At 43.1% G+C, this 11,558-nt stretch overlaps 2 protein-coding genes across 2 annotated transcripts in view; one reads left to right on the forward strand and one right to left on the reverse strand.

The window, feature by feature from the left end:
• Positions 1 to 2,914, forward strand: part of nlgn2 (neuroligin 2) — a 112,509-nt gene extending 109,595 nt beyond the window's left edge. Inside the window, exons 7-8 of the mRNA XM_022752222.1 lie at positions 203 to 569; positions 876 to 2,914. Coding sequence (XP_022607943.1) covers positions 203 to 569; positions 876 to 1,710 — 1,202 coding nt within the window. The 3' untranslated portion in view covers positions 1,711 to 2,914. The remainder of the gene's footprint in view (positions 1 to 202; positions 570 to 875) is intronic.
• Positions 2,915 to 6,352: 3,438 nt separating this feature from the next.
• Positions 6,353 to 11,558, reverse strand: part of LOC111226915 (interferon-induced very large GTPase 1-like) — a 9,867-nt gene continuing 4,661 nt past the window's right edge. The window contains 2 exon segments of the mRNA XM_022752223.1: positions 6,353 to 10,344; positions 10,346 to 11,318. Of these exon segments, the coding sequence (XP_022607944.1) occupies positions 6,964 to 10,344; positions 10,346 to 11,318 (4,354 nt within the window). The 3' untranslated portion in view covers positions 6,353 to 6,963.

The following is an 11,558-nucleotide window of genomic DNA, read 5'->3' on the forward strand; positions in this document are numbered from 1 at the left end:
AGTGCAACACATTCAAACAGAGGCCGCTTCATTTTTTTCCCCCATCCATCATTTCAATTCTTCTGTCTGCCTCCACCCTCTGTTTCACATCTATTGACCAGTCTCATCTCTCAAACTGCTCTATCACTGTCACAACTTTCCTCTCAACTTTCTCTATTTCCCTTTACCCTTTTTTTTCCCCCTCCCACGTCTCACCCTCCAGGCAAAGACATCCTGAGGGAGACCATCAAGTTCATGTACACCGACTGGGCAGACAGGGACAACGGCGACATGCGGAGGAAGACCCTGTTAGCTCTGTTTACCGACCACCAGTGGGTGGCGCCAGCAGTGGCCACTGCCAAACTCCACGCTGAGTTTCAGTCCCCAGTTTACTTTTACACGTTCTACCACCACTGCCAGACCGAGACGCGACCCGAGTGGGCCGACGCCGCCCACGGAGATGAGATACCGTACGTGTTTGGTGTGCCCATGATCGGTGCCACAGATCTGTTCCCGTGCAACTTCTCGAAGAACGATGTGATGCTGAGCGCCGTGGTCATGACTTACTGGACCAACTTTGCCAAAACTGGGTAGGCCTTGCTGATGATTTTATTTCATATTAGTATATTTTTTATTTCCTTTTTGCTCTGTGGTGCAACCAGCTAGTGCAGTGCCTCCTCGGTGGTAGAGTAGAAGTGCCTGAAGGTTGATTTCTCTCACCAGATGGTCGTAGAGTTTTTAAAGTTTAGTCCACTGTCTCACGTTGCTGTAAGTTCATAAATAAAAAAGCTCTAACAGAGCTTAGATATCAACACAATGAAGAAATATTTGAACCTGATTGATTAAAACCTTGACTTGAAACCTATAACTGAGATGCCCCCTCTTTCGTCCACTAGGGACCCCAACCTGCCAGTCCCTCAGGACACCAAGTTCATCCACACCAAGCCCAACCGCTTCGAAGAGGTCATCTGGACCAAGTTCAACTCGAAGGACAAGCAGTACCTCCACATCGGCTTAAAGCCTCGTGTTAGAGACAACTACAGAGCCAACAAGGTGGCCTTCTGGCTGGAGTTAGTCCCCCACCTCCACAGTCTGCATGAGGTGCTCTTCCCCACCACTACACGCTCACCGCCAGGCCCTCGCCCGGGCACCTACGGGCCCTGGCCCAGAACACCGGGCCCCCGCACCACTCGTCACCCCTACCCTACATTCCCGTCTGACCCGGAGCCTGAGGGTTCGGAGCGTCCCCACCAGGACCTCTTCCCCGGAGACACCCGGGACTATTCCACTGAGCTGAGTGTGACAGTCGCTGTGGGGGCGTCGCTGCTCTTCCTCAACATCCTGGCCTTTGCCGCCCTTTACTACAAGCGTGACAAGCGGCATGAGATGCGGCGCCACAGGCTGTCTCCTCAGCGGGGCGGCCCTGCCAATGACCTGGCTCACAGTCAGGAGGAGGAGATCATGTCTCTTCAGATGAAGCACTCAGAGCACGACGCTCACCACGACATGGAGCCGCTGCGGCCCCACGACATCCTCCGGCCCGCCTGCCCGCCTGACTACACGCTGGCGCTACGCCGCGCCCCCGACGACGTGCCACTGATGACACCTAACACCATCACCATGATCCCCAGTACCATCACCAGCATGCAGCCTCTTCATGCCTTTAACACCTTCCCCTCCACTGGCCACAACAACACCCTGCCCCACCCCCATTCCACAACCAGAGTATAGTAGGGACTGCCCTGACACAGCGCCACATAAGGACCAGGAAGACTGGCTGTGCCACTGATCTAGAGGGGAGGCCTCTGGATGTGGGCCTTTGTTCTGTTCTCTTATTCTCTTGTTTCTCCAAAAGCAACTCCACCTCCTCCATCATGTGCTGTCAAACGTAGCAGCTCCCTCCACTGGTGGTGTGTGGAGAAGCAACTGAACTGCAAGGCAGCAGATGATCAGCTCTGGGGGTGATTTAGATCTTTTAAAGATACTGTTTTCAAAGAAAGTCTGCCGTTTCCAGACTAAAGCCCTCTGACGTTTGTCAAAGGGACAAGATGCTTTTACTTTGGTGTCATCTCTTTTTTCTCTCACTGGTGTATTATGTGCATATATCGTTCTCTTTTCTACATCTGTGTCTTATCCCCTGCTTTGTTCCCCTTATTCAACATGTGATTCTCTCCCTCTCCCCAGTGCTCCTTCGCTCTAAGGAATCATAAACTACTGAGCTGTAGGAGGGGGCATAGAGTACATACAGTAAGCATATAGCTATGAAAACACTGATATCCGATACTTTCATTCTACCAGCATTCTTGGTGCCAAGTATGTACTACTGTGTTTGCTTTCTCATCGAGGGAAAAAAAACTAAAGAAAATTCTAGAGTATTCCTATTTACTGTCAACTAACAGATGCTGTGTGTTTTCATGACAAAGTGCCAAACTGGCCCTCGATTGTGTTTTTTTTTTCTTTCTTTCATGTTCTGTTTCTTTTTTTTCAAGCATTTGTTTAATCGTTGTTTTTGTGGAAAGAATTTTTGCTGAAAATATAGATATAGAGAAATGATATTATATATAGTTATATATAAATGTGTACAAAGGAGAAAGTATATAAATGGGTTTTCTCAGTGGGGATCTATGCATGAATTATTTTTAAAGATGATGACGGGGGGAAAGGACACTGTATCTGTCAATGCACGTTTCCCAAATCTACTCAAATCATATCGGTCCACTTTGGATATTGGTCTTTGTTTAACCTCACAGAATAAGAGCATCACAGGAAATCCTGAAGTAAGTCAACAAAATCCACCTCTTCACCTCCCAACCCGACACTCGTTTATTAAAAAGGAGTCATCGACCACAAATCTCAGAAGATGTTACGGTCAGAGCAACAACTGTGAACGCACTCCTCCATTCATTCTCTTCCTTCATGATGTCATTTAGAGGGATTTCTCCAACCAGGTGATGCAACACGCCAACAGCTATCCCATCCCATCATCCTCAAGTCGCTACTTCTTCTTTCCATCTGTATGGAAATGCATTGCTTTTTTTTTTTTGCTTTTTTTTTTTTTTAGGGTATTTGAGGTACCAAATCTGTTGTTGTAGCCGGCGTGTACGGAATTATTTTTGTATTTCAGTGAGGGTGAGAAACAAAGCAGAGACAGGCAGCCTCTGCTCTTTTACTTACACCCTCCCTCTCCTGTCTGCACCCCTATTTCCAGCACATGCATATTCTCTTTGATGTGTGCCTGTGAGAGAAAATGCGTGTGTGTGTGTGTGGTGTGTGGTGTGTGTGTGTGTGTGTGTGTGTGTGTGTGTGTGTGTGTGTGTGTGTGTGTGTAAGTGTGCATGTGGTATCAAACTGCTTCACATTGGTATAGGTGGGCCCTAATTAGACAGTAAGGAGATAGAGAGGCAGACAGGTAAAAACTTAGACTCCACAATGAGCTCCTTCCTGCTGCTTACCTCCAAACACCCCCGCCCCCCCCCTCCTCCTCCGTATGAACATCACTTCCTCCCTCCCTCCCTCCCTTCTCCTCCTCCCATCACTAGCTTTGTCTTCACCGCTGATGCCCACATTGCAGTGATCACCCGTCATGACCATGAAACTCCTGACTTCACTGTGTCAGCACCGTTCTACACAATTTCTGACCTCAGTTCAGCTCTGCTATTATCCTCCCATTCAAGGGTTAGTTCACTAAGCTAGTGAGTTTTTATGAGCTCATCAGTTGTAAATTAAACTCTAAGCACACTGAGGGTAACCGGTGGGTCTTCGCGGCCCGCAGCACAGAGCTGCGAGATGAAAAGGAGGCTCGGATCTCCTAAACAGGGTAAAAGCAACACACTTGACAACTGCTGTTTCTGATTCCTCTCTATTTCGGGGTGAGGATGTACAGGCCTACAGCTCAGCAATGCCCCCCTCTGATTCTCTGCTATGGATCTCAAACATGGATCTTGGGTTATAATCTGGTTAATACAGTATGTTAACTGAACTGATGTGCTGTTGTTTGAGCCCACAGGAACCCATGGTAGCCTACATCCGGTATGGGAGAAGTTAGTCACCGGTGCTGTCTTTGCTTGTGCTCTAGCTTTAGCCTGTTTGTTTGTTTTCTATTTTATTACTGCCTAACGGGGTGGTGGGGGAGGGCTGGCAGGGGAGAGATATACAGTAACTGGCTGCTCCTGTCAGAGATTTTGTACGCCTACTGAAAGGGAAATGTGCACAATGTAAAACACAAAACAGCTGACTTGGGTGTGCTGCAGGTGGACAAATGCTGTGGAACAGATGATGGACAGTAGCGCAGGAAAAGGTGCACGCTGTGGAGAAGAGACTTTGGGAGGAGATTGGGAAAAAAAGACTCACAGCCTTAAATGTAGAAATCAGAATCAGAAGAGAATCAAAGGAGATGATGAACTGATCACTAGCAAATAAGGAAATTCAAAGGCATGGCCATCTTTCTACCCACAATGTTTGCCACCTTGCTAATCTGTCCTACAGAGGATATGGACCCTTTTGTACTCACTCCTGTGGATAAGGAGGCAGTGAGGGGTTGTGGAGTAAACCTCATCACAACACAGCTACAATGGCACCACTGGAGGTGACAACAGAAACAAGGTATTCAGTTTGGTCTGTTCTTTTTCTTTGTCTATTTTATAAGCTAACACTGGAGGGCGCCATTGTGCCAGATTCACTGCAGTCTGGCCACTCTGACGAAACTGGATGTGTGAAGAAAAATACCAAACTGGGTGACAGGACAAGAGACACACAACATCTGGAAGAGAATCTAAACTGTACATTTTTAAGTGTAAGAATCAAACAGACAAAATATTTGTAAATATTAAGTTTCTTGTTTGTTTCTTTTTTTCTTTTTTTTGAGTGAATGAATGAAATGCTTATTTTGTGACAACAAAAGACAACAGGTGCAGTTTGCAAAAAGACAAAAAAGAAAAAACAAACAAAAACAAAGGCCACTATCTTGAGGTTTCAAATTCATTCATTTTCACAGCATTCAAAAATATTATTTTTTTTCCCTTTGTTTTATTGTTCTCACATTGCCCATTACCACATGGGCATCCTGTAGCATCATGAATCAGGAAAGTCACTGTAGCAGAGTTCACCCCCCCCCTTCAGCCCCCACATGAGATGCTGTAGTTAGCATTTGTTCTGGGGTTGTAGTAGAAGCATCAACTCCTCTGCATCTTTTTTTTCTTTTCAACCTTCAGCAAACTTTTATTTTGAAATTGATCTAAGTATACTCCTGATGAATCTGTGCTGCTTGATCTGTGTGACTTTCAGAGGCTAAGAGTACTGATAAAAGCCAGCTTTGCCTTTTGCCAGCTAACTAATGTAATGATGGTGACGGTGTGGGGAACTGGCCAGTGATTCACGGTCAGGACTTCTAAACTGAGACACTTAACGCAAGTACAGTCAATTAAATGTTAGCTCACTTCACATGTAGCAGTGTTTACATGTAGCCACGTAATCACATGTGGGACAGACAATGAGGGCTTTGATACCATAAGATGCCTCATATCCTCATAGAGTAACACTACCACACATGCGGTCCAACGTTTTCCTTCCACACACTGTGTTGCATTGTGATTATGGAAGTTGTGTTGCCCTTACAGTGACGTGATGTAGCAGAAAATAGTCCTGAACAGATGAGAGATGGATGACGTGAAGTAAAGCAGAAAAGTCTGTCTGACTCTGAGCATGTGTGCTTAACAGTGGATCAGACTGGATGTGCAGTATGTGGACGCACACTTAACCAAAGTGACTCACTGCAGCCCTGTGGTTCACACAGTTGGCGCTGGATTTCAGTTTAGTCTCATTTTAACATGCCAATAAACTGAAGTAAGGTGACTTCATGCACATCAGTGAGGTTATTTAGAGATCCCGGATCAATGATGCATGAAAGCACATGATTAACACCCCACACTGGCAAACATACACAACATGCAATGACGCATACACACTCACATAAATCTTCAGCTTGCAAAATTGCACCTGTTGTCTTGTTTTTACATTCTTTGTTGAATTCAGAAACCCAAGACTTGAGATGAAGAAAAATGTTAAATAAAGGAATTTTAAAAAAAGATGATTATTAAAAAAAAGTAAAGTAAAACTATATAAATAAATGAGGTGATGATATTTCTGTTTACTTTAGAAGTTATTATACACTGTATGCTGTGATTCTGATCTGGGAAACATTAAAGACATTCATAGCCAGACGGCTGATTTTGTTTCTTTATTCAGACAGTTATCAGTGTCTGTTGACACGATCACTTGTTGACAGTTTAAATGGCCCTTAAATTATTTTGTAGCTGTAACTTCTGCCTCAAATTATTTATAGACCCAAAGAAAAACGAACTAATTCCAGACTCTGAAAAATTGAAAAAATAATTCTTTGTTTTATTATCATATTGATTTCATGTATACCATTCAAATACTAAAAATGAATAAAATACAACTAAGCTCACACCAAAATACAGAGGTTAACATTTCCGCATGTGCTTCTAACATATAAAGTCTCATATACAGTCATATAAAGTCTCAAAATGTAAAGTGTAACATATCATCAAAACATAAAGAAGATCCATTATTTCTTACAAACAGGTCAAGTGTGAAATATAGTCTTGGATAAATGTGACCAGTTTGCACTGGTTTTCAATTCAATCCCCGTTTGTAACTGTAATGGTAAAATATTTCTGAGTGTATTGGCTTGTCATTTTATATACATTATGTTACTTTTGGTCATTTACCTGTATGTCAAAGCTTAAACTCAAAATGTTCATAGCAGGGGGACTTATACCTCTGCGCACTCAAAATAAGTAAAAAGAAAATGTTAGTTGCACTATGATTAGTATTTTTTTTTTATTAAAATTGCAAATACTGTACAAACATAATCTCAATGTGTAATTCGCTGGCTGATCTAAAAAAATCACAGTGTCATAGCAGTGTTGGCAGTATCTTTTGACAACGTGACAGCCATACTTCTTACTTGATGCTGAATGACTGTTGAAGGCTGGCTTTTGCCTGCTTATCTGTAATTCTTTTCCAGGTTGAGGGAATATCAGCAGGCTTTGCATTATACTCTTCTGCAAACTTTTTGTTGAATGTTGCCATCACATATTTCCAGTAGTCTGATGCCTCGAGGCTTACATCAGGAGGAATTCTCCAGGTGGGGAAAATGTTACTGTACTCCTTGTAAGGGTGCCATTCAAAATTTGTTGCAAAGCATCGAAAGTGCTGGTCACTGATCACAAGAGAAGAGCATATATCCGTTACAAGTTTTTCTGAGTCATGAAACCTGAATTGCCCAAGACCATTGGAGCGATGAATTGAAGCCCAGTGCTCAGTATGGGCTTTTCCTCCCGCCTCACATGGAGCTTTGCAAAACGGACACTGTTTACCACATCCAATCAGTCTAGTGAAAATCTCATTCTGAGGCTTCAAATGAAGATGCTTCAGTTTCTTCTGGATGTTTGATTTTTTGAACTCTTCTCTAAGAGCTTTTCCCATCTCATTTACACACTCTGTTAACCAGTCAGCAAACTGTTCCTGGTTTGCGTTGTTCAGAATCATGAAAGCATTAAGAGCATCCTGGGAAATGACCAGTTTAGCTCCAAGTTCCTGACACACATGATCAACAAATGTCTTCAAGTTACTCTTTTTCATTTTTGCCTTGTTGATAGCATCATTTATGCTCCTGATACTTGACTGAATATGATGAGCCTCAAACTCAGAAATCTTAGAAGCATTTGAGAAGTGAGTCACTATCTGGTCGAGTATCCACTTCTTCACATATTCCTCATATGAGCAAATGTAGCTCAAATAGTTTTCAAACTTATCCTTTGAAAGCAAATCCAGTAAAACTGAATACTGGAAGGATATTCTTGTGCTGAACTGTTGTTGTGTCAGCATCTCATCAATGATATCAGGACCCAGGGAACGGTTGATGAAGTCCTCAACTGCAGGCTTCAAGCATTGGCTGGTGAATTCTTCTGCCTTCTTCTGGCACTGGTCTCGTTTATGAAACACATCTTTAAAATCAGCACAAAACTTCCCTTTGTTTTGACTCAGACATCTGTAAGGATCATTCACATGTAGGAAATCTTCGTGCATTTTCTGAAATACTCTGGCTGCAACTCCACAGATGTGTTGTTTTAGAGAAACTTCGAACTCAATGCCTGTCTTTACATCCTGATTGTTTTGCAGCCTCTCATCAATCATGTGTAGCATCTCCTGGATGTAAGTGTCAGAGTAATTGTTTTTTCTATTGACTTTTTGAGTCAAAAACTGAAAACAAACAGCGATGATACTGTCAGCCATTTTTTGTACCATCATGATGTGATCTTGCCCGCTCATCCATTTGCTCACTTGGTGTTTAACTTGTTTGCAGAATCCCTCCTCTGTATATTTGAAAGGCATTTTGCCACAATCTCTCAGGCTTTTTTTACTCAACAACTCACATGCATGGCTCCCCTTGTGTGATAGATTTATTCTCAGATAGTGGGATACACTGGTGACGACATCTGTTGCCTTTTGTTCAGAAAAAGACAGTTTCTTCACTGTTTCATTCCACATCTTCTCAAATTCCTTGTCCAGCTCTTGATCTCTCATCTGGACATTCTTCTTCCGACATTGATCAATCAGTGCGCACACTGCCTTTTCAATTTCTTTTGTGTGATTTTCCTTGATTATATCAAGTTCTCTCATTCCCTGTTTGATTTCTGCTGCTGCAGTGAGCTGATGAAACACAGAGTTCTCCATTTCTCGTCGAAGGCTCTTTGCACTGTTTGCAAAGTCCTCTTTGTATCCTTCTACTAGATAGACATGACCCTCTTTTTGCTTGAAGTACTTCGTCAAATTTTCAAGAAGCTTTGTCTCCCACTTAGACAGCACTGTGGAGGCTTCACTTCTCAAAGACATGAGAAGATCTTTCATGTCAGCTATTTCAGACTTTGAAGCAATTGTTCTGAAATTTGAAATTCTTGTTTCAGCATTTGTAACCCACTTGTACATGTCTTTTTTGAATTCCCATTCCCATTTGTTGGATTCTGTGCATAGCCTCATGTATGCATCAGCCACTAGACTGTTTCTGAAGCTGAAGATGAAGTTTTCATGCTTTACTGCAGTCCACAGGCTTGACATCCACTCTTTAATCGCCAAGATATCATTAGCAGATGAATCACATTTTCCAAGTAGATGGATGATGTTTTTCTTGAGCTCATATACAGCTTCGCTGTACCCTGCATTGACCGGTGCCATTGGTGGGTTTCCATTCCAGAGTCCAGGAATGTACCAGTTCCCAGTATCTGGACTGTACTCCATCACATCTGTGAAGCTCTTGTTCTCCTCTTTCTTTTCCATTTTGGCGGCTGCTTGCGTCATCTCATTTAACTGTTGCAAGAGCAGTTTCCTGTCTCTTAAGTTCTTGTCATGGGCTGAAACATCTGATACATTCTGATGAACAAACTGACATTTCGGCTTTTTGCCCACCTCTTTCATCCTGAGAAAAGCGTGCACAACTATTTGCAGGATGTCCTTCATTTCTGTTGAATTCTCCATTGCAATATTAATGATGGTGATATCACTCAGCCCCACGACAAGTGTTGCAAGCTCATTGTCATGCTCATGGCTGTCATCCAGTTGTGCAAGCTCTGGTGACTTTAAGCCCTCAGTGTCAATGATCACCATGAAGTCACAGTTGAGCACTTTTTTGACATCTTCATTGATTCTGATGAGCAACATAAAAGCACCTCGAGTGCATCGACCACTGCTGACTGCAAACTGCACTCCAAACATGGTGTTAAGAAGAGTGGACTTTCCTGTGCTCTGAACTCCAAGAACTGTGACTACCAGTATCTTGTTCTTGGGATACACCAAGTCATGGAGCTGAGAGAGAACATCACTCACCCATCTGAGAGGTATGTTGGAGGCATCTCCATCTACAAGCTCAAGGGGAAATCCATCCAGCAGCAATCCTGCACAGAGTTTGGGCAGATGTTGCAACTGTTGACGTGATGGGTCTGTTTCTGGAAGGGACACTGAAGCTTCGTAGATCTGACCCATTTCACGGAAGAAGTGTTCAGTCCCCAGTGAGCTGTTGGAAAGTTCTCTGTCAATGTCTTTAAGCACATTTTTGTTCTCAGAATTCTTGGATTTTTCTTTGTACTGTTCCCTGAGGAAAGACATTTTGTCTCGAGACAGGTTGTCAAGATTAATTCGAATCCACTTCAGGAAATAACATCTCTCTGTCCCTGGGCTTGATATTGCATGGATGAAACATGTCATTGCATTTGAAATGTCATAAGAGTTCTGTTTTTCCCGAAGTTTTTGTTTCTGTACCTGAAGATCACTTTTGTATTTTTCTATGGTCCTCAGACCCAACTTTTCGAAGCCGAAATTCTTCCTTCTCTAAGCTCGTCAGGTCTTTCCATATTTGGCCTTGCAGGGGAAGCTGCTCTTCTTTGTATTTAAGGGTGTCTTTGATTTCCGCAGCGATGGCATCTGCATTTTTCTTGGCAGTCTGGCACTCTGCACAGTCTTCATCAACCAAGATTCCCAGTTCATGAGCAATGTCAGCCATCTGCTCTATGCACATCTTCATCTTTGAGTTCTCAACTACGTCGCTGACAGTTTTCCTCAAATTTTTGACGAAGTCTGCGTCATTCATCCGCCTAGTCTTCAAAACAATGTTGTTGTTAGTCAAGCCCAACTCAGTTGCAACTTGTTCTAAAGCATCTAGACTGAAGGTCTTGCTCTGATGGTTACCCACCAAGACGATCTGTGCCTTGTAGCTCTGGTTGGTCAGAAGTCTGCATCCAGATTTTAGACTGTCAAAGAACACAAAAATTGCAGCAGATGTCTGACACAAAAAAGAAAACTGTGTTTCAAATGAAGTAATGTCCCCACGAAGGTTAGCTACAGCTACTGGCTCACTGAAAATATCAATGTTTTTGTTTCCACAAGGAAGGTACCAAGTAATTTCAGTCAGTCCATCAGATATTCTTCTTGGACTGTCGCCACACTCCATATCATGGTGAACAAAGGTGTCATGGTACTGCTGAGAATTGCTCAGAAGCTTATTGAGAATCTCTGACTTGGACAAGGAGCATTCCCCCAGTCTCACAAAGGATATCATTGGAAGTTCAGAGAGAACAATTCTGTCTTCAATAAAACCCTTGGATTGTGAAAGTGACTGAGGTCTGTACTTTTTAACAATGTCTCTCAAGGCCCAAAGCATGAGTGTGCACTGTTGTGTGTCACAATTAGGGAGCAGCAGCGGCACAGAAAACTGACACATAGACATTTTGAGTGCCATCTCCTGCTGTACAAAAGCAGGGTAACTTCATTCAGTTGTGCTTCTCCTTATGTGTTTAGTGGCCACTTAAACTGGACTTCATAACACTTCGCTGACACATTAACTGGGTGGGTGGCGAGGCCGAGGTTGTGGCCGATTAATCATTTTTTCTGTTTGAGATGATGGTGGTCTGGCAGTAACGATCCTTTAGAGGAAACCTGTTTGTTCGTAAGTTGCTAATTTGCTTCAGCTTTAGATAGGGCTGGGCAGTTAATTGAATTTTATT

Source organism: Seriola dumerili, unplaced genomic scaffold, assembly GCF_002260705.1.
Source record: "Seriola dumerili isolate Sdu_G_001 unplaced genomic scaffold, Sdu_1.0 BDQW01000167.1, whole genome shotgun sequence".
NCBI classification, from domain to species: Eukaryota; Metazoa; Chordata; class Actinopteri; order Carangiformes; family Carangidae; genus Seriola; species Seriola dumerili.